Source organism: Gopherus flavomarginatus, chromosome 2 (genome assembly GCF_025201925.1).
Source record: "Gopherus flavomarginatus isolate rGopFla2 chromosome 2, rGopFla2.mat.asm, whole genome shotgun sequence".
Lineage (NCBI taxonomy): Eukaryota > Metazoa > Chordata > Testudines > Testudinidae > Gopherus > Gopherus flavomarginatus.
In genome coordinates this window covers 279,080,888-279,104,001 of record NC_066618.1, presented here as the reverse complement: position 1 = coordinate 279,104,001, position 23,114 = coordinate 279,080,888, and the positions used below count along the sequence as shown (strand labels likewise).

General features: G+C 42.0%; 1 protein-coding gene across 1 annotated transcript; it reads left to right on the top strand.

Moving 5' to 3' along the window:
- Window positions 1–3,454: 3,454 nt before the first annotated feature.
- Window positions 3,455–22,309, top strand: DERL1 (derlin 1). The gene is made up of 8 exons (XM_050941313.1): window positions 3,455–3,805; window positions 5,091–5,202; window positions 9,683–9,747; window positions 11,400–11,426; window positions 12,605–12,700; window positions 16,209–16,261; window positions 17,768–17,878; window positions 19,864–22,309. Exons 1-8 carry the CDS (start codon window positions 3,653–3,655, stop codon window positions 20,000–20,002), a joined length of 756 nt encoding a protein of 251 aa, XP_050797270.1. The 5' UTR covers window positions 3,455–3,652; the 3' UTR covers window positions 20,003–22,309.
- The last annotated feature ends 805 nt before the right edge of the window (window positions 22,310–23,114 follow it).

The following is a 23,114-nucleotide window of genomic DNA, read 5'->3' as shown; positions in this document are numbered from 1 at the left end:
ACAGAGCAGGAAAACAACAGTAACCGGTTAAACAGAACAGAACCAGAACCAGATAGCGTTTTCTTTTCCTATTAGGACTCACTTTTACTCATGCAGTTCTCAACATATAACACCAACAGTACCAAGCAAAGCAAACACAAAATAACAAGGGTAAAACAAATAGATGGTGTAAATTCTGCAGGGCTCCCCCCTTCTTAATTGCTCACCAAACTGTGACAAATTTCTGTTACCAATCTATCCCTCGTGTCAGGTGATCAGGCTGACACTACAGGATCGTTGGGGGAAGATAAAGAAAACACACCATATAACTGTATTTTAAAGCTCCATTAATAAAATAATAAAACAACAACAGAGAGTGTTGGGAACGTTCCCTCATCACTCAGGAAAACATTAATGCCCCAAGCCCCTTTCATACCCACACACGTACGTCCAGACTGGCCACTTCTGTGTATAAAGTTCAGAGAAGGGGGGAGAGGTGGACTGGAGATTATCCTGTATACAGCTTGTCCAGAATTTCTAACATGCTTCCGCTCTTTGGAGGGCTGTTCTCTTGCACCCTGGAATCTTCTGCAGCGTCTCTTTCAGAGATTCCAGTCCTGGTCAGCTGCCTGCGGCTTCTTCAGTGTCACCAAGCCACACCGGCTCCGGGGTCACAAAGGCACACTGTTGGATCTTACTGGACAGTTAAGCTTTGCAAATGTAATCTTAGTTCTGTAACTTGTATTGCCTTTGGTTCGCCTCTTGTCTACATTTTTTCCTTCACAGCCAGCTGGGGCCGAAAGCAGTTTTTCTTTGTACTTAGCATAGTCTGCTTTGATTCTGGACCTTGAACGCAGAGCAATCCCCCCCTTCCATCCCTGGGCCAAGATGATTTTTAAATTAACCCGTTCCTTTCCTCAATAGACAAATTTTCTCACCCTGTGTCAGGGCTTTTTGGTGATTAAACGCTCCTCTTAGATGTATGATCTTATCTAGATTGAAGTACCTTCTAGTGGGCATTGTTTAGATGGATTTTCATGCATGTAAATATTCCATTTCTCTAAATACCTGCAGGTTGTTGAACCATAATGTACGTACATGTAATATGCTGGGGTACCCTAGGGGGTGAGGTGGAATGTTTAGACTGCCCCCCCCCCACCCATTTTCCACTTACACACACAGGGAGGGTGCCCTGTCCGCGCTAGCGGCTCATAAACTAAGGATTTTTCCCTACAGGGTACTCACACAGGAGAGGCTAACGAGGATGGCCACGACCCTCCTACACCTCCCTTCAGCAAAGAGCATCGGCTAGTCTCTGAGAGACGGCGCCGCTTACTCTGATTGCATCCAGTGAGATGATCAGACTGTCAGTAGCCCACACGGAAAGGAAAGGGGAAGGGAAGATGGGTACACACACTCCTAGACCCAGGCAGCTTCCTCACTGGACGATGCCAGGCCAAGTCAGCCCACCATGGGTTGGACCTCCTAAAGATCCACTAGTTACCGGGCTTGCGTTAGAGTAGTCCTGGTCACGAGCTTTTGCTTCACAGGGTACTCTGGGCGTCTTCCGGTAACAGTCACTCACACTGGCCCCCAGTACCATTCTGCATCTGATCTTGCTTTTTAGCTACAACAGGGAGAGAGTGCACTAGGACATAGGGTGTCCCCTTTCTAGACAGGTCCCTCCTTTGTCCCTGCACTATCCTTAACCTGCTTTTTGGATCCTTGCACTCTGCCAGACAGAGGGAAGAACTGGAGCTACAGTGGGGTATTTTTACAAGAGCTCTCCATACAAACAGCTTCAGAACCTACCCATTTACTGACAAAACAGGAGTAATTGGAGGATCGTGTTATAATTAAGTGATCCTTCCAGTGGCCACCTTTCTGGTCCTCTAGTTGATATTGAGGCCAGTCTACTATACAGAACTTTTTAGTTTGCTTTTAGTTAGTGGATCTGATCCAAGCACTTCCCAATTCGCTAGAATGCATTCTAAGGGTGTACACCGTGCCCTGCCTGTACTCTGTCCCTGCCCCATATCCCAGGGTGACACTAGGTGTCCCCAGGTCATAACAGGCAAAAATCCAGACCACTGGACTGTTCCTACCTTATCCAAGGGACCGGTTCCTCACCGTCACCCTCAACTGCTTCTCCACTACTCGAGCGCGTTGCACCGTTGTGCCCTCTGGGGTCAGTCGAACTGCGTCTCCGCCGAGGCCCCCGGTGAAGTCACCGGTGCGCGCTGGGCGTCGGTCGTCACCGCAATCCGTCGACCACCAGAAGGGATCCAGGCAAGGCTAATTTTAGCCTCAATGCCCACGATCGGCGCCAAGAACTGTTGCCGGCAGATAACTGCCTGAGGCCAAGCAACAGCGGGGGGGTCCGTCGCCTGGTGTGCTGCGCCAATAAACACACCAGGGTGGAGAAGCAAACCAAGTTTATTTGAGATCTCAAAGCGGTGCAGGGAGATTGACTCAGATCAAGCACACCTAAAACAAGCAGTCTGTTCCTTTATATCCATGAGAACTTTTCTCACTGACTAGCAATCCCCCGTTTCCCCTCCCTCCTCCTCCTTCCTCACCCTGTAGCAATCACGTAAGCGCAGGTGCATTAAGTAATCTTGGCCGCGGCAGCTCATTAGTAAGTTTTCCTTCTGCAAGTTATCTTGTCCTTCTGCTAAAGGTGCACAGGCCTCATTATTTCTGCTTTAGACCAGTTAGAACTGTTGCAACTGATAACGGCTGTTACACCTGGCCTTTTAGGTTGATTAAAGTTCAAACATGGAGGGACTCTTGTCTGCTGAGGCCTAAAACCAGGAAGGCTCCATACTCTTGTGGCCTTTCACCCTCCCGAGTTACGTAGGGTTATGCTTAGTGACACCAACACCACTATTGTCAATGACAAAAAAAATCTATGTTGCACCCCATACATGGATTATCTCTCCGATCTATGCAGCCGGTGCATCCAACAAAGTGGGTGTTCACCCACAAAAGCTCATGCTCCAATACGTGTTAGTCTATAGGGTGTCACAGGAGTCTTTGCTGCGCTCTCTGATCTAGTCCATATTTAGGGTGACCAGACAGCAAGCGTGAAAAATCGGTATAGGGGCGGGGGTAATAGGAATCTATATAAGAAAAAGACCCCAAAATTGGGGCCGTCCCTATAAAATCTGGACATCTGGTCCTCCATCCATATTCTTCCAGGTCTGCTTCTAGTGTGATGCAAACAAGACAGCACTTGAATTACTGAGGATAGCGGAACTAGGCTTGCTGAGCTATACATCAGCAGTGACCTACTCTATACACTGCAGGGGGACGGGAGGAGGACTGACTTGGCTGGATGCCACGTGATCCTGAAGAAGGCAAATAAGTAGCGGACATTGGGGGGAGTTGTCCCCTTAAGAGGCGGGACTTCCGGCGCTTTCGATGCAGGGATAGCTGCGATGCCGAGGGGTGGGAACGGGAACCGGAAGTAGCTGTTGGCCGAATTCGCACGAGCCACGTCTGGCTACGAGTTGATTCGGCGGCGCCTGCACCACACGCCCTGCTGCCCGGCGGCTGCGGCAGCTCCAGCGGGAGGCGGAGGCCGGCCCAGGCGCGATCTGGATTCCCCGACCTCGTGGTAGCTCGGTGGCCGGTGTGTAGCGAGGTTCCGGCGGCGGCTGAGCTCGGAGAGATGTCGGATCTGGGGGACTGGTTCCGGAGCATCCCTCTGATCACCCGCTACTGGTTCGCCAGCTCCATCGCGGTGCCGCTGATCGGCAAGCTAGGCCTCATCAGCCCTGTCTATCTCTTCCTATGGCCCGATGCCTTCATCAACCGCTTCCAGGTAGGGCGTGGACTCCAAGTCCCAGCATGCAGCGCGCCGCCGGCGCTATAAAGTAGCTCGGTACGGGGCTGCGCTCCGCTTGCCGGGAATTGTAGGCAGATCACGGTGGGGAGCGCTTTGCATGTTGGGAGGCGCAGTGCCTGCTGGGATGTGTAGTCTTTTCGGGCTTGAAGGGCCCTTGTGGGCTAGGAGCTGTAGACACTGGTTTGAATCGGAGCCCTGCTCCCTAAGTCTCCATTCTCTGATAACAGGGCACTAGGTCCAGGTGCCCTGTCCTGGTGTCCAGGACATCTGCTTGGGGGATCTCATCTTTATGAGGGTGTGGAACACCAAGCAGTGAGCACTGGCACTTGGATTGGCCTCAGTGGTGGCCTGCACCTCCACTTCTAGATGAGGGGGCCCAGGTCAAGGAGGCACTTGTTGGGGTCAGTGTTCTGGCTGCTTAGGTCCCACACTGGATGATCTGTTGTATTAGGAAGCAATTGCTTCAGTGCTCATTGTGTATGTATACATGATAGGAATTGTCCTCTCCCTTCCCCCGAAAAACCGGGGAAGGAGGAGAAAGAGCCTTGAAGGATGTGGATCCTATATCATCATGCTCATGGTGTGTCTAACAGAGAAGGGCTGAACACAATTCCCTCTGCAGCTTGTCCTTGTTCCAAGTATCAGCCCCAAAGTGGTTACTGTGAAGTAAGAGTGCTGTATCTCTAATGCTAATAGTCCCTGCTGATTTACAGAATCTGGGATCTGAACACATCATTCTGAAATGTTGCAGACTGGAGTGTCTCACATCAACTCAGAAGCGGCAAGATTATTTCTGTGCTGACTACTGTTTGCCGCCTGGTTAAAGACTGTTTATGATGTCGCTACACAGGGACTTTCATAAAGCTAAAAATAGTGTGCAATATTAGCGGAATGAAATTACACTCAGAAGGTTATTGTATGAGTTTCTTGCTCAGTGTTGCCTTCCATTGGCCTAAGTAGAAAGGATTCTGGCTGGATGCCTTTAAAATTGTGTTGAACAGTTGTGAGGACTTGTCTTGTTCTCTGGATCCCTTTTGGAAGCCAACTGTGCTGTATCTGAAAACTACTTATAAAACTTTAGTAGCTTAATTGATCATAAGAGGTAAGACATAAGATACAAGGGCTTTTGAAGTGATATCACTGAATAAAAAATTTAGTACACAGGACTCTTAAATTTGGTCGTTAATCTAAAAATGGAACATTATGATTATTCGTTAATCTTTAATTTATATAACTGCACTCACTTTTTTGGTCTGGACAGATCTGGAGGCCATTAACTGCAACATTCTACTTCCCAGTGGGTCCAGGAACTGGATTTCTCTATTTGGTGAACTTATATTTTTTGTATCAGTATTCATCACGACTAGAAACAGGTATGTTAATAATTGCAGTATGTGTATGCTGTAGGATTTAACACGAGTTAGCAAAGAGATTGAACATCTTTACAGATATACAGTTCCATTCAGAATAGCTTGTGGGAATGATCAGTGACTCTGACTCAGGGAGAGCTCTGAAAGAGAAAGATAGCCATGTGCATGACTTTATGTTCACTTAAACAATAGAAAATTGAATTTTTGAAAAAATCAATTCACTACACTTCCCTCTGTTGTCTAGAAGTGACTTTTGGGTTTCTAGTCACTTAAGACCCAATCCTGCAGCCATTCTGTGGGACCACTCATATGAGTAAGGATTAGGACTTTTAATTGTTGAATATGGGGCAGTAGGAGGGGACTGTACCACTCTTTTGCATGGTTACAGGGTCACTTAACATAAAGGAACCAGAAGACATAGTCCAAATTATTGAGGGAGATAGTCTGTGCTGGGCAAGTCACTTAACCTCTTTGTCTGTTTCAGTTTGCCCATTTGTAAAGAGTGGTGTGTTGTGAGTCTTAGTGCTTATAAAATAATTGGAAATGATCAGATTTTAGAGCATCTATCAGAGCAAAGCAGTAGCATTGGTATGCAGAAGGTGTGTATAGTAAACATCTTCTTTGACAAGTGGTTGTATGCAAGCATCTTAAAGAGTAAAAAAATAAAATGCTTGGCTTCGTACCAGGCTGAACTGAATAAATCAAAGAAAGACATGCTTATGTATTTGTTTTAAAAAAAAAACAAAAACCAAAAACCCCAAAAGCAAAATATTTAAAATATGTGTGATAACATTGTAGAAAATACATATATTGCGGTTCTTGGTTGTATGTGCTCATGTAGCTCATCCATGAACAATAAGGTCTCGTTGGGAAATCTAGATATTTTATATTGCACTTATAGTACTGAATGTCAAATGAAATTTTACATTTTTAGTAATAAGCTACATTCCACTTGTAGGAAGACAGGTTAGTACTACCATGATAAGATGCAATATGAATGTTCCACAAATGTAACTTAGCAGTGATATTTTGTAGAAGTACAAAAAAATTGACTGGTTCAGTACCCTTCCACCAACTCCTCTACCCCCTTTTAAAAAGCTTGTTTGGGTGCTATTGGAACTTTCAGTGAAACATTTTCAGGTTGTTTATAATGTAAACCTGTGCTGCTATCACTCAGTGAGCACAACTCTCATCATCAGTGGGATTCAGGGAAGTAAATGGCCCTTGGGGCTAGTTTATGAATTTATAGATTCCAAGACCAGAAGGGACCACTGTGATTATCTAGTCTGACCTGCTGTGTAACACAGGCCATAGAACTTCCCCAAAATATTTTCTAGAGCATCTCTCTTAGAAAAACAGCCGACCTTGATTTCAAAATTATCAGTGATGGAGAATTCAGCAAAACACTTGGTAAATTGTTCCAGTGGTTAATTACTCTCACCGTTAAAAAATTACACCTTATTTCCAGTCCAACTCTGGCTACTTTCAACTTCCAGTCATTGGACTGTTACACTTTGCTTTGCTTGACTGAAGAGCCTATTATTAAATATTTGTTCCCCATGTAGGTACTTGTAGACTAAGCAAGTCACCCTTAGCCATCTCTTTGTTAAGAATTTATAGCCTGCATCTGAAGGGCTGTGCATGGCTTTGGGCATTCACTCATGTTAAAGATGAATTTCAAAGTTCATGCTAAATTGTTTTTTTTAAAAAACTGTGCAAACTCTAGAAGAGGCAGGAAAGTACATTGTATCCCTGTGTTACTGGTTAACAACAATTACCTCCCTAAATTCTTGTGGAAACCAAGATTCTGATGTCAGAGTGACTTTCATCACCACTACCAAGAATCAAAAAGGAACTAAAATAAGGGGCTATAATGAGATGGTTCTTTCAGACCTTAGTGGTACATATGTCATTTTGTCTGGTACAGAAATCAGGAAATCTGGAGCTAATTTTTCTCAAGCATTTAAAGCAACAATGTATAAATGAGGTGGTGTGTTGTTTTTTTGGGTGTCTTATTCTTACAAGTAAACCCCGAGATTACAAGTAAAAAAGGTTAGAGGAAAAAGTGTCATTCTGGGGTTTTTTTTTTTTTTTGTTTCCAGTCTGTTCATTTTGTCATGATCAGTTTCCCTGGCATCGTCAGTCACTATCCCCTTTTGTTTGAATGGATCTCTCCTACAACAACAGTAGGGAGAAAAATGTATATAATAAAATAAAAATATGAAAAAAGGCTCAGAGAAAGGGCGTGAAACTTTTAACTAACTTTTAAAAGATGATTAGCTTTAAAGTTGATGGTGTCCCATTTTAAGTAGGTTGAACTGCCTCAGATGTTAATAGCTACTCTTTCTAACAACCACTGTATACTTTTCTTATTTTGGAAACTTAACATAGTTGTAGGAAATTTCTAGGTACTATTGGAATTCAAAGGTTTATAAACAGAACTTTGTATTTTGTACTTCACTTCTCATGGCCCGTGCATGTATACTGAAGTTTAACAAATCAAGTGTTCTATTTTTTTATTTTGTTTTTTAGAATCATTGTGGTGTTCTGGGTGTGTGACTCAATGAGATCCTCACCTATGTTTTGATCCTATCCTGGGATCTGATAATGTAGATCGACATGTATGTGAAGTTTCAAAAAAGTCAGTGGGACTTTTACAAATGCCAGGGTCCATGGTAGCATATCCCAGTGCAGGTTTGGCGCCTAAAAAAGGCCCATCTTTACAAGTAAAAAAACTAGCCAGCCAGTTTTGCTTTTTGATGGCCAGATCTGCAAACTCAGCCTGGGATCTAAAGGTCAGGATGGTTTCTCTTTTGCTCATCATCACTAATAACAAAGGGTCTGCTAGTCAAATTATGCTGTGTGACACGTGCAGAGCCTCACTCTCCTCAGAAGCGTTGGACATGTTAGAAACTGGAACTTGATCAACAACTCAAATTCACAAAAAGAAATAGACTCCAGCTCACTCTCATTCACCTATGTTAGCTTTGCAGGGCTAACAGCAGTCTTAAAAATACCAAACATCTCACCTTCTCACTTTAGTGACTAAAATGAGTAAATAGACACAGGGAGGAGATTGCTGAAGAAGAAGTTACCAGTTTTTATAGTCTGAGTAGAACCATAACTTAATGTTTGTACATAGGCTGCTGTTCATGTGCACTTCGTAATTAACCTTTCCCTGCCAGTAATTGATTTGTTATGAGAAACTGGGTAAACACCTGTTAAGATTTGTAGAGTCAAAATTCCACTTAGTGGTTAAGTACAAATCACACTGAAGGGTATTGGCTTTTTTAGAAATTGTCTAGATGTGCACATCATTTATGCAATATACTGAGGCCTGGGCTACGCTAGCAAGGGGGTTCAAACTAAGATGTAACAACTTCAGCTATGCTGTTTGCGTAGCTGAAGTCAAAGTGTCTTAGTTCGACTTACCTGGCTGTCCTCACGGTGGTGAGTCGTCGACGGGGGAGCCGCAGCAGTCTCCGCTTACTCGTCCTGCCGAGGTGGAGTACAGGCGTTGATTCGGGGATTGATTTATCGCATCTAGATGACATGCGATAAATCGATCCCTGATACATCGAACACTACCTGCCGATCTGGCGGGTAGTATAGACGTATCCTGAGTGTCTTAAGTCTTTCAGTGTGTAGATTTGCTTGAGTTTATATCATAGGACACTTTTATGGTTTATTTAAGGTTTTTTTGTTGTTGTTTGGCTTAATTTACTTAAAAACAACACACAAGCCCTATGGTTTAGATAACTGCCAGGCTCTAATTTTTAAGCTTCTTGAAAGCAAGAAAGCCAAAGGAAGGTAGGGCAGAAAACTTGCATGTTCACTTGCCATGTTTTGTCCTTTTGATACATACTGTGTGCTGTCATATCCATCTATGCCCCAACATTTAATCCTATCTCTGTTTGTGTCCCTTCCTACCAACATTCCCAGAAGGAAGCTTGTATGTCGGGGAATGGAGCAGGGAAGCTCATTTACAGTGACGAATAACTGGCTTTTTTATAGTCTGTGGTGTCAAAAAACCAAACAAACCCTGACACAATTCTGTAACTGATGCAGTCTCCCCTCATCCACTGTGCCTGTTCTTTGAAGCATCAAGGCAAGAAAGCACCATCCAGCTGTACCAGCTCAGTCAGCTTTCAATTTAGGGAAGGAGGAGGAAGGTTTTACTTTTTTAGAAAGGCAGCATGTAAACTTACAATTTGTGTTTAAACAAGTCAAAAAGGAATAATGATGGATTTTTAAAAGTAATTTGGAGTATTTGGGGATTTGCTCACAAAATCAGATTCTTTTAAATGATCACTTGTTGAAAATGCCACTTTCTCAAATGTTGCAATTCTGGTACACTCAAACACAAGAGGATTGCATTTGGCACCATGTGTTTCCCCTGATCAAGAACTGAGGTAGTTCTTGGGGATATAGTGTGATCTGAAATCTTGACAACTGTTTTGCTAACTGCTTTATTTGTTTATAGGTGCTTTTGATGGAAGGCCAGCGGATTATATGTTCATGCTTCTGTTTAACTGGATTTGCATCGTTGTATCCTTCTGTTCATCAAGTTCTTGGCACATTTTGCTTCTTATGTTTATGCCTAATATAAGGCAGATTCATAAATGAGTTTTTATTAGCTAAAAGCACTTAAATATAATAGTTTTACGTGGACATTAAAAGATGGCTCCTTCCCTTCAGGGCAAGCCAATGGGGTTATTTTTGAGGGAAAACACTATAATTGTGCTAGGTCAAAGTTCCGGTTTGTCTGACAGCTTTGGAGACTGTCTTTTTGTTTACACATGAGACCATGAGAGCAGTACAGGCTTTCCCAGAGTTCACTGATAGTGTGCCTATCTGCTGCTTTAGAAGTTGCACTGGTATATTTTAATTGCCTCCCTGGCACCACTACTTCACTCTACCCCATGTTGTTTTCTTAAAATTGAATTAATCTCCTTTCCTGTTAGTCTCTTTTCCTGCAATTCTTTATCCCTGTATGGTCACATATGACAACAGTGTACCCAGAGAGGGAACAGAAGATGTGACTTTATCACAAACTCTGGTTATAGTCAGTAGACTTACTATGTAGAAATGCCACCTTCTTAATCAATGGACGTGCTCCCTGTTTTTCTTACATCTGCTGACTTCAGTGTATAGAGAGAATCTTTACCGCTGTTAGCCCCAAAGAGCCAACAGAGCAACTGGAAGATGAGCTGGATTCTGCTACACTACCAACAAAACTGTTAGCTGAATTCTGACTGTAGAACAGGGGTGGGCAAACTTTTTGGCCCGAGGGCAACACTGGAGTTGCAAAACTGTATGGAGGGCCAGGTAGGGAAAGCTGTGCCTCCCCAAACAGCCTGGCCCCTGCCTCCTATCTGACCCCTCCCACTTCCCACCCCCTTACTGCTCCCCTCAGAACCTCCAACTCATCCAACCCCCCCTGCTCATGTCCCCTAACACCCCATCTCAGGACCTACTGCCCCTGGGACTCCACCCTCTATCCAACCCCCCCTGTCCCCAGTCCCTTGACTGCTCTGATCTCTATCCACACCCCTGCCCCTTGACAGGGCCCCTGGGACACCATGCCTATCCAACCCCCCTGACCCTTATCCACACCCCTGCCCCCTGACAGCCCCCCTCCCCGGGACTCCCACCCTCATTCCATGACTGCCCCCCAGAACCTCCGCACCATCCAATCGCCCCCTGCTCCCTGTCCCCGATGGCCCTCTGGGACTCCTCTGCCCCAGCAGAGCAGTATGTCTGGCTGCCGCGCTGCCCAGCCAGAGCTAGACACACTGCATTTTTTCTTGATAACTTTAAACAAACTGAAGGACAAGTGTATGACGAAGTTCTGGTCCTTTTAAACATGCTTTTTGAAAAGGACAGCTAGCTCCAGCCTGCTTAATCTCAGCACAAAGCAAAGGATTGAATGGGCATGAAAAGTGAGCGTGGTCTCGCAGGTGTAGGTGGGGTCACTTCATGTCATAATTGAGTCCCATTGGCAGGGCAACGTGGGAAAACTTGGAATGAATCTGTTCTGTGGATGCTTAGAGGAGTTCATTTGCCAGGGCTGTCGATCTGTCACTTTTCAGGAGCACTAAGTTTACTTTTAAAAGTAAAATTAAAAGCTAAATCAGTTTAAAAATCACCTTGGTCTATCACTTACTTTTATTGTATTTTCCTTAATAGTCCAATGAAAGATAACCGGCTTGGTGATGGACATGCAGGTAAGCATGATACAATTTTCCAAGGAAGCTTGATAATATTACATTTATTTCTAGGCAGAGTATTTTGTTTTTGATGTCACTAAAGTGTATCTAGCTATCATACATTAAACATCAGTATTTTGGAAAATTACTGACTTCTCTTGCTGGGATTATTTTAGAAGAGCAATAAACGCTGTTAATCTTTTTGCTGTAAACTAGAGATAATTAACTTGTGGCACAGCAGACATGGATGCATTGTGGAACTCAGCTGCACAACTAAGGAATGAAGAGGTGACATTCTGGCTCTATTGAAGTCAATGGGAGTTTTGCCATTGACCTCAAAAGAGCCAGGATTTCATCCATGGACTTTATTTTCCCTGCTGATTGGATTAACATTATGGCCATTCACTTTTTTTACCCTTTGAGCTAAAAAACAGTCCTTGGGTTAGAGTTCACTAGTGAGACTCCTCAGAAGGAATCCCATTTTAGGTGAATCACATTACAAATGCTCTGATCATCTAAAAAGCAAAATTTAAGGGTGTATGAAATGGTGCATGTTTCTATGACAAAGACCACCGAGGGTTTGTTTCAGAAATGTAAAGTGGGAGAATATTACAGAAATGATTAAAATAGTTCTTAATAAGAGAGTCTTGGATCAGGTCACTTGGCTTAAAGTGACTTTTTGGGTGGTGGGGACTTCTTTACTTTGGAGTCACAGATATGTTGTTTCTGAGGTACATCTGTCTTTAGTCTTGTGTGTTTCTGCTGGTCTCTCTTCTCTTCCTGTCTGTCTACTTCTCATATATATTCTGTACCTCTCCTTCCCAACTTCCTTGCTGATAATCCCTGAGAAAAATCACCGTACTATCCCCAGAGATAAATCATAATTTGTGCATCTAAAGTCTGAAATAAATCCTGAAACAAATGTACATCAGATTTTTAAAGTCTTCTAAGAAATGGGAAGTCTGTAATATTTCTGGCAGGCACATACATTGAAGTAGACTACCAATGGGGTTACAGCCCCAGCAAGCTAGTGAGACCAGTTTTCCACTGTAAAACAGAATGACTCATTGGTTCACTTGCTCATCACTACCCTTGTGAACTTGTTAGGTTCTAAGCATTTCTAAAGCTAGCCCTCTGTGTTCCTCAGAGGTTTTAGGTGGATGGAATAATTTTTGCTTTGTTTCTTTGTATTGCAGTTGCTGATGATTCCCTTGATCATGTCAGTGCTTTATGTATGGGCCCAGCTGAACAGAGACATGATTGTATCATTTTGGTTTGGGACAAGATTTAAGGTACAGCAAACAGATTGTTGGCACCATTCTCTTTGGGGATTCCCCCCAAAGTCTAAAAGAGTTTCATGCTACCATTGGCAGGGGCTAGGTGAAGTTCCTTCTGGAGTCAGTCACTTCTGGGTCAGTCACAAGCTGTCAACAAACAGTAGATCCTCTCTCTAGAGAGAGGTTTTGCTGCCTTCCCAGAGCTCCTGACCCTCTTCTGGTGGGAGAGTTCAGTTCCCACTGTGTCTCATATGGTGTTAGCTGTTGCAGTAAGAAAGGGATAAACAGTGAGGTGGCAAAGTTTGCAGATGATACTAAACTGCTCAAGATAGGTTAAGACCAAAGGAGACTGTGAAGAACTTCAAAAGATCTCACACAACTAAGTGATTGAGCAACAAAATGGCAAATGAAATTTAATGTGGATAAATGTAAAGTGATGCACATTGGAAAAAATAACCCCAACTATACATACAATATGATGGGGGGCTAATTTAGCTATAACGAGTCAGGAAAAAGATCTTGGAGTCATCGTGGATAGTTCTCTGAAGATGTCCACGCAGTATGCAGAGGCGGTCAAAAAAGCAAACAGGATGTTAGGAATCATTAAAAAGGGGATAGAGAATAAGACTGAGAATATATTATTGCCCTTATATAGATCAATGGTATGCCCACATCTCAAATACTGCGTTCAGATGTGGTCTCCTCATCTCAAAAAAGATATATTGGCGCTAGAAAAGGTTCAGAAAAGGGCAACTAAAATGATTAGGGGTTTGCAGAGGGTCCCATATGAAGAAAGATTAAAGAGGCTAGGACTCTTCAGCTTGGAAAAGAGGAGACTAAGGGGGGATATGATAGAGGTATATAAAATCATGAATGATGTAGAGAAAGTAAATAAGGAAAAGTTATTTACTTATTCCCATAATACAAGAATTAGGGGTCACCAAATGAAATTAATGGGCAGCAGGTTTAAAGCAAATAAAAGGAAGTTCTTCACACAGCGCAGAGTCAACTTGTGGAACTCCTTGCTTGAGGAGGTTGTGAAGGCTAGGACTATAACAGTGTTTAAAAGAGAACTGGATAAATTCATGGTGGTTAAGTCCATAAATGGCTTAGCTAGGATGGGTAAGGAATGGTATCCCTAGCCTCTGTTTGTCAGAGGATGGAGCTGGATGGCAGGAGAGAGATCACTTGATCATTGCCTGTTAGGTTCACCCACTCTGGGGCACCTGGCATTGGCCACTGTTGGTAAACAGGATACTGGGCTAGATGGACCTTTGGTCTGACCCAGTACGGCCGTTCTTATGTTCTAATATAAAACTGCTATAGGTGCCCCCAAAATAGAAATCAACTTGTCTGAAAAACTGACACCAATATAAAAATACTTTGTGGCCAGCAATAGCTTGAATTAAAGCCACGTTTCTGCAATCAACAATATCCTTCATCAGTCAGAGTTTTCACTACTGCTCAGTAAAATGTTCATGTTTTGAATAATTTCCTCTTCTACAACCCAGATTCTTTCTGTTTGAGCCTGCAGTGAAGTTCCATCTTAGCTTTTTTTCTTTTTTTCTGATGGTTTTCTGTTACTCTGGGAACGACTGGGATACAGGTTTTGTATTATTAGGACTTCCCTTCAGACTTAAACCTGCAGTGGAGGACTGAGTATGAAGGAGATATTTGTTTAAACACTGATAGCTTTTATTAGGGCTGTCGATTTAATCACAGTGAACTCACCTGATAATGTGATTTAATTTTTTTGAGTTAAATTGTAGTTTTAATATCACAGTTAAACAATAGAATACCAATTGAAATGTATTAAATATTTTAGATGTTTTTCTATATTTTCAAAAAAATTATTTCTATTACAACACAGAGTACAAAGTGTACGGTGCTCATTTTATATTTTTCATTACAAATATTTGCACTGTAAAAATGATAAACCAAAGAAACAGTATTTTCAGTTCACCTCAGACAGGTACCGTAGTGCAGTCTCTTTATCGTGAAAGTGCAACTTACAAATGTAGATTTTTGTTATTGTTACATAACTGCACTCAGAAACAAAACAATACAAAACTTTAGAGCCTACAAGTGCATTCAGGCCTACTTCTCATTTAGTCAGTCGCTAAGACAAACAAGTTTGTTTACACTTACAGGAGATAATGCTGCCCTTTTCTTATCTACAATGTCACCAGAAAGTGAGAACAGGCGTTCACATGGGACTTTCATAGCCGGCATTGCAAGATATCTACGTGCCAGATACGCTTAACATTCGTATGCCCCTTCATGCTTCAGTCCCTTCATTCCAGAAGATGTGCTTCCATGCTGATGACGCTCGTTTAAAAAAAAAAAAAGTGTTTGAACGCCTTGGTGGTGAATTGTATGTCCTCTGTTCTGTTTTACCCACATTCTGTCATATTTCATGTTATAGCAGTCTCGGATGATGACTCAGCACATCTTCATTTTAAGAACACTTTCGCTACAGATTTGACAAAACTCAAAGAAAGTACCAATGTGATATTTCTAAAGATAGCTACAGCGCTTGACCCAAGGTTTAAGAATCTGAAGTCCCTTCCAGAATCTGAGAGGAATGAGGTGTGGAGCATGCTTACAGAAGTCTTAAAAGAGCAACACTCCAATGCGGAAACTACAGAACCGAACCACCAAAAAAGAGAAACAACCTTCTGCTTGTGGCATCTGACTCAGAGAATGAAAATGAACATGTGTCGGTCTGCTCTGCTTTGGATTGCTATTGAGCAGAACCCATCATCAGTATGGAAGCATGTCCTCTGGAATGGTGGTTGAAGCATGAAGGGACATATGAATCTTTAGCGCATCTGGCATGTAAATATCTTGCAATACCAGCTACAACAGTGCCATGGGAACACCTGTTCTCACTTTCAGATAACATTGTGAACAAGAAGCAGGCAGCATTATCTCCTGCAAATGTAAACAAACTTGTTAGTCTGAGCGACTGGCTGAACAAGAAATAGGACTCAGTGGACTTGTAAGCTCTAAAGTTTTATATTGTTTTGTTTTTTGTATGCAGTTTTTTTTGTACATAATTCTACATTTATAAGTTCAACTTTCATAATAAAGATTGCACTATAGTACTTAGATGAATTGAAAAATACTATTTTTTTTACAGCGCAAATATTTGTAATAAAAAATAAAGTGAGCATTGTACACTTTATATTTTGTGTTATAATTGAAATCAATATATCTGAAAATGTGGAAAACAGCCAAAGTATTTAAATAAATGATATTCTATTATTTTTTAACAGTACGATTAATTGCACAATTAACTTTTTTAATCACTTGACAGCCCTAGTTTTTATATAAATGTAAAACATTATAAAATGCTTAGACTTAAGTTAACAAGCAACACATTTTAAATTACCAGAATTTGTCGAGTAACTATGTTTAAAAGATGCAGTGATTACACTGATGGAAGATGCAAAGGAATTTGTGCAGCCTTGTACTCTCCTTTGGTGTTCATGACTTCTCTGTTTTGTTTGGTTTTTGCTAGGCTTGTTATCTACCGTGGGTTATTCTGGGATTCAACTACATCATTGGAGGATCGTAAGTATTCATTATGCTTGTTTACATGAGCTATACATGTTTTCTTTGATCACTTAGAGTTGTATATCATGCCTACTAAGAGGATGTTTGGAAGCAATAACATCAAAATAAGGGGACTTCAAGCCAACTGATACAAAAATACAATAATCATATTGCTAGTGTAATAGGAGGACTTTAAACTAAACCAGAAAATAAATGTGACACCAAAATCTTGTTGAAAACATGGGAAAATAGGAATGCGGTCTCTTGTTAACCTAATCCTTCAATATACAGATATTCTTGAAAAGGAAAACTTCAGCCATCAGGATTTGCAGCCATTGCTCTTCCTAAAAACCCAGGCTTAAGTAATGCCTCTGATGGAGTAGTTACGTCCTACTCCCTTCCTCCTGCTAACTCTTCTCCTGCTGCCTTTTCCTCCTAAGCCTGTCCTGCCCTCCCAGTGCGTTTAATGATATGGGGAAAAATAGAGAAACAGCAGCAACCCCTCTCTCTCTATCCCCCTCCGCCGACCCCGAACTAACATGACACTTTCCTACCATCCCTTTGAGTATGCTGCAGTCTGCTTCTATTTTGTTGTTCTTTTGTCTGTTTAGACCAGTGTTTCTCAAACTTTTGTACTGGTGACCCCTTTCACACAGCAAGCCTCTGAGTGAAACCCCTTATAAATTAAAAACACTTTTGAATATATTTAACACCCGTATAAATGCTGGAGGCAAAGTGGGGTTTGGGGTGGAAGCCGACCACTCGCAACCCCCCCATGTAATAACCTCGTGACCTCCTGAGGGATCCCAACCCCCAGTTTGAGAGTCCCTGGTTTAGACTGTAAGCTCTTTGGGGCAGGGATTATCTGTGTTCTTGCAGTCTCTTGTACAATGGTGCTCTAATCTTTTGGTGGCCCTGTAATACAAATAGTAATGTTATGTGGTCTACTAATTAGAGAAGTGGATAAGGAGTCAGGATTTTCTGTGGTAAGATTTTGGTTCTACCTCTCTTGTTTGACTCATCCGTCACTTCAGGAAACTGCTGCTTGCTAGATACTTGCTGTTTCTGCATATGGAAGAAAATACTCCAGGTCCAATGGGACTCAATACTCCAAGGCCAGCTGCTGAACTGGGGCCTAAAACAAGTTTCATACAGCAGAGGGCAGGCTGTCCAGTGGAAATAGAATTCATTTTTCAGGAGCTGTGGACCACTGTTCTAGCCATCGATAGCTATAAAGTCTGTTTGCCAGTGTGTGTGTGTTAATGGGATTGTGTCGTTTACAGCTGGCTGGTGAAGGCCTGGAAGGAGGGTTTTGGAATGGCTTGCTGAAGTGTTGATGCTGATAGTGCAGTTGACCAAAGCAGTAGCCCGCAATAAGCTGGAAAATGTGTTATTGGGGTGGGGAGTAAGAGGAAGATGAGGCTTTAATGCCTCTGACAACTTTAGTGGGTACACAAAAAGTAGCTGAAAGGTTTTATGAAATCAACAAGTTCTGAAATTGAAATCTATCTCCTTGCCTTGCAGCATCATCAATGAGCTGATAGGAAATCTGGTTGGACACCTATACTTCTTCTTAATGTTTAAATATCCAATGGACTTGGGAGGAAGGAATTTCCTAACCACACCTCAATTTCTGTAAGTTTTCTTTTTTAAAGAAGTAATTTCTTTGGCATAATCTTCTAGGGATACTGCAGTTAATAAAGTAAAAGGACTCTCATATCCCCTTTTAAATACATTTTCTGGGATTGGGGGCATAAGATTGCTTCCCTAGGCTAATCAGCCAATGACTTGGACAACTGCCACCATACCTTCTCACATAGATCAGTCTGATCTGATATGTTAATTTCTATCTCTGATCATGGATGGCATCAGATGCATCAGAGGAAGGTGCAAGAAACCTGGTAGTACGTAATTGTGGACTAAAAAGCCCATATGGGAAATAGCTTCCTAACACGGTCAGTCGGTGATTGGCTTATGTTCTTTCCTAGGCCAAGGAAATGTGGTGAGTGTAGTGATGGCAATAAAGAGGCATCCCTGGAAGTAGTACAAAGGCAGTATTGATCTATCTTGATTATAGAGTTGTCTTTATTTTACTTTCTAATTGGGTTTTTCTCTGTCCTGTTAATGACATTTTATCCATTTTCCTTCACCATTCTTCTAGCTAAAAGGGAAGTAAACCTACAGTAGCTACATTACAGAGCCCAGTTCTAGATCACATTTGGTATTGTTGGGTATAAACTGCAAATTGGTATTACTGGTCTGCATTTCGTATGTTAGGCATGTGAGTAAAATAACTGTTGAATCCCAGAACTACAATCTGTTAATGGATCTAACTTTGAAAATGCTAGTCAGATAGAAGTTCAGAATCATGGCTCCAGAATCCCTTGTCTTAATGCCTCAGTCTCTGGGCGGTGCATGCTTTTTCTCCTGCCATGCTCTAGCTGATGACTTTACCTTGACCCCTCTTTAAAACCTGAGTTGTCAATTATTAAATGAGGTACAGGATTGAATTACATTCACATAACACTGTACAGCTTCCAACAGCGTGGTGGGAGGCTCAGCCTTAAACTTCAACTGTCTCTGCTGTTTCAGACCCTCCTGCTAAGTCTAATTTTTCCATAAAGATTAGAAGACAAAATGTTGCTTAAAATGTCTTTCCAAGTAATAACTGTCCTGAAACTACCATCAGTGTTATTGATTTCTATATAATTCCCTGTCTTTTGGTTCCAGTTATATGCATTTCATTTTTCTCAATATATTAAGAACCATAAGAACAGTTGTACTGGGTCAGACCAGTAGGAACAGTACAGTATTCTGACATGAACCAAAGCACAGCAGACTACTTCCAAAGAGGCACCAATTCTGTTTTTGTATTGTGTACACTGCAGAAATGTTCTGCAAATAGGACATGGTGATAATAAGAGACTTCTGGCATCAAAGTTCTTTAACTTCGTGATGTTCTGTTTGCAAAAATAGTATTGTAGAATTAGGACTTGTCAGTTTTCTGTGACTCAGATTTCAATGGCCAGATTCAGCCATTTACGCCAGAGCTGAATTTGACTCTAGACCTGTAGGACATTTGAATTTATTCAAGAGTTCTATGCCAGAGAGGAAGAATGGTCTGTGGTTAGGGTGCCAGCTTGAGATTTGGGAGACCTGGGTTTGATTCCCTGATCTGCCTTAGGCAAATCACTTATTCTCTGCCTTAATTCCCCACCTATAAAATAGGAATCCCTACCTCACAAGGATGTTGAGGAAAAATCCCCTGAAAGATTGGGAGGTGCTCAGATACTGTGGTAAAGGGGGCCATATAGGTATCTAAGAGAATTTTCTGTACACCTCTTGTCTCAGTCACGGTATAAGGCCATATAAGCTTGTGAGTTTTTTTTTAAGGTGAACTATATAAATACCTATTTCATAGGGTGTTGAGACTTAAAATTTGTAAAGCAAATTATGTGCTGGTTCCCTGTATAAATATAAAGCCATATTTTTTATAATTTTTAGCAACTAAAATGAGCTTTGACTCAAGCCTATGATGCTTTAATGAACAACTGTACTATATTCAGCTCTTGGTTGTTTTCTCCCCTCTTCTGCTCCCCCCACCCTTCTGTGTGTTCCAGATACCGCTGGCTGCCAAACAGGAGAGGAGGGGTATCAGGATTTGGTGTTCCACCCGCTAGTGTGCGAAGGGCTGCAGAAGATCAACAGGGTGGTGGAAGACACAACTGGGGCCAAGGGTTTCGGTTAGGTGACCAGTGAAAAATTGCTGCTTTTGGCAAACAGTTGCTGCACATAGGAATAATCCTTCCTGGTGCAGAACGTGCTTAAGAACTGAGTTCTCTCTAGTGCTTTTGGAGTTGACCCATAAAGAATTTTTCTGGCGCAAGACAAAATTAAGAACTCTTGGGGGGGGGGGGGAATGTAGATTTTACCCCAGGTTAGAAAGTAGTGCTCAGTTCAATACTGCCATTAAAAAAGCCACCTTAGTATTGTCCATCTGTCACAGTGTATCCATTCCACCTCTCTACTCTCTGATGGAAGATGCTGATGGGTTTTGTCTGTGTTCCTCTTCCTCTGATACGTGAAGAGTTAAGAATCCAGTCTTTGGCCAAAGGATGGCTCAAAGTAATGTCTTCATCTGTACATCTAAAAGACTGATTCATCAATGTTTGTGCTTGGATTCTAGTCTTCAATAACTTTACTCCTTAGGTGGCAGTAACTGCTGTGCATTGGTAAAGCAAGACTTAAAGTTTTAGAAGCTTCCTTTCATATATCAAACTGTATTTCAGGAAAGCAGTTTTATTTTCTCTTGCCATGCAACATTGATGAAGAGATGCTACTCTAAGCACTGCAGCAAGAGAGCTTTCTTTTCAATTTCTTATGGCCATTGCCAATATTCATGGATATCTAAATCTCTCAGAACCCTCAGTGTAGTGTACATGGTTTGGTGTGTTTAAACCAAGGTTACGGCTCTCGCTTACTATCCTGAAATCTGAAAAAGATTGGCTTCCGGGTTCATATTTTAGTTGCAAAATGAAATAGAACAAATCTTAATTTACAAGTAGAAAATGTCACAAAATTTGGGTGTTCGTGTGAAGGGTACTGACTGCAGAGTTATGTTTGTATTAATAATATGAGACTACTGCATTCTCTTTGAAAGCTTTAAGAAATTAAATAATCAGAACTGAAAATAAACTTAGTCCAGGTTACAAGATGCAATAGAATTGATTGCTTTTCTGAGGCCTTTCTCATTCTCAAACAAGAAGCTATATAAAGCTGTTAATCAGTTCCTCTTTTTGCAATTACTCAATTTTTCTCTTATTGTGGGATGGGGGTAGGGGGATGATTGAGACACATCTACAGTCTTCTCCTAATATAATCATGAGGCAGTGGGTTCTAGTGAGTTGAGTACACGGCTAGGAGCCGGGAAGTTCTAATCCTGGCTCTTTCCACTGATTCACCATGTGGCCTTGAACAAGTTACTTAGCCTCCTCATCTCCATTTTCCTCATCTGTAAAATGGGACTGGTACTTATCACACAGGCTCAGTTAATTTTATATAGTGCTGTGAAAATGGGAAGTGCCATGAAAGTGCTAAATATTATTATTACTGCTGTTTTTCTTCTGGCGGTAAACTTGTGGGTTTCTAAATACTGCCACTCACCCTGGGCCTGGGAGAAAATAAGCAAATTGGATTTGATCCTTTTATCTGTGACTGGCTTCAGAAGGATGCATTTTCTTTTAACACACCATAGTTGTGGTGGTCTTCTGGCTCATGGATGAATGCAGGGAACTAGTGATCATGTTATGCGTTCATGGCTGTGCAGGTATATAGAGGTTCAGAACTCACTTCTAGTTTCAGTAATCAAGTTTTAAAGATGCTCTTGCCTTGTCTTATTTATATTTTAATGATGGTAAATGGAAAGACTCCACTGGTGTAAATGCTACTGTACCTATTACCATTAGTAATGCTGACTTGTGACAGTCCAGGAGCCATCATGCATACAGTAGTCATGTTGCAGCTGGTCTCTAATTAGTCATGTGTATGTCACTGTCTCATTTTAGAAGCAGAATCTGTGTTAAGCACAGTGACAGTTTAAGTGATTGTCACATAGGTTATGATTTATATGTATTCTGGTTAAAATTCATCTCTGTGCTGAGGGATAGCACAAGGGCTTAAGTGTTGGGGTTGTCCGTCTGCACAGAGGTGAATTTCACTTTCGAGTGCACGCTGCATGAACAATGCCTTCTATGGCTCTACAAGTCAAATGTGTTTGCAAGGAAAAGAGAAGCTTTTGACATGAGTTTCTTGATTTAAACACTTTCCAAAGACCAAGATGACTGGTCTTGCCAATTTGGAACCCTGAACTAATCTTAAATTCACTTTGAATACTCTGCATTTCCCATTTGATGACCTACAGCTGTACCTGTGTGTACTTGAATCTACACTGACAATGGCAGATTCTCTTGTTGTAAGGAGGCACTCATTCTTTTGTACAGAGAATTTCCCTTTTTGTAACTAATTTTTTTTGTTGGCAAAGTTTAAATTAAAGTTTTAATCTCTGAAGTTGTCTGTTTTTGCTAAATCACTCTTAAACTTTCCACAAGATTTTGATTGATCTCTCAAGAGCCTCTAACCACCACCCTGTTTCATGCCATCTCTCCTCCTTAATCAAAATCCTCATGAGAATGACCCACTTTCTGGATCTCATCCTCGTCACTGAAACTACTCTTACCAAAGTCACGAGCAGCCTAGTGTCCTCTTCTTTGTCTTCATTCTGCCTGTCTAGAGTTTTCTATAGTACCTGTCCCCACTGTCTTTGACAGTCTGCTGCATCCCTCTCTCCTCCTTGTGCTTGTCATTTTGTGGTTCTCTTTTTACCCTTCTCAGTCCTTCCTCCTCCTCCTGAAATTTCCCCAGGAACATACCCTGGAAGCCCCTCTTATCACTCAAGCCTTCTCCTTGGGTGACTTTAGTGAAGCCTGTAGATTTAGCTCTGACCCTTCTATTGATAACTCCCAAGCCTACTTCATGTCCTTGCATCATCTCTCCAGGTAAGTGTCTTGTCTCTTCTGTATCCTCTTTTGGGTGTCCAAATTCATTGTTTAAAACTGTGCCCCAACTGCTACCCTCTCGCCGAAGAGTGACTAGTCTGTCAGACTCCTCTTGTTCCTTATTTATTGAGTTAGAACCAAGGCCTCAGTTGAGATCACAGCCATGTTGTGCAAGGTGCTGTGCAAACACATGGTGCGCTCGATGGGCCAGAGACAGTCTCCTACTATAAAACAGGCAAGCGGGGAAAAAGACGCACAGGTCAGGGGAAGAGCCATTCCTGTGTCTTATTTGGTGGGCGCCACTGCCTTTTTCCCCT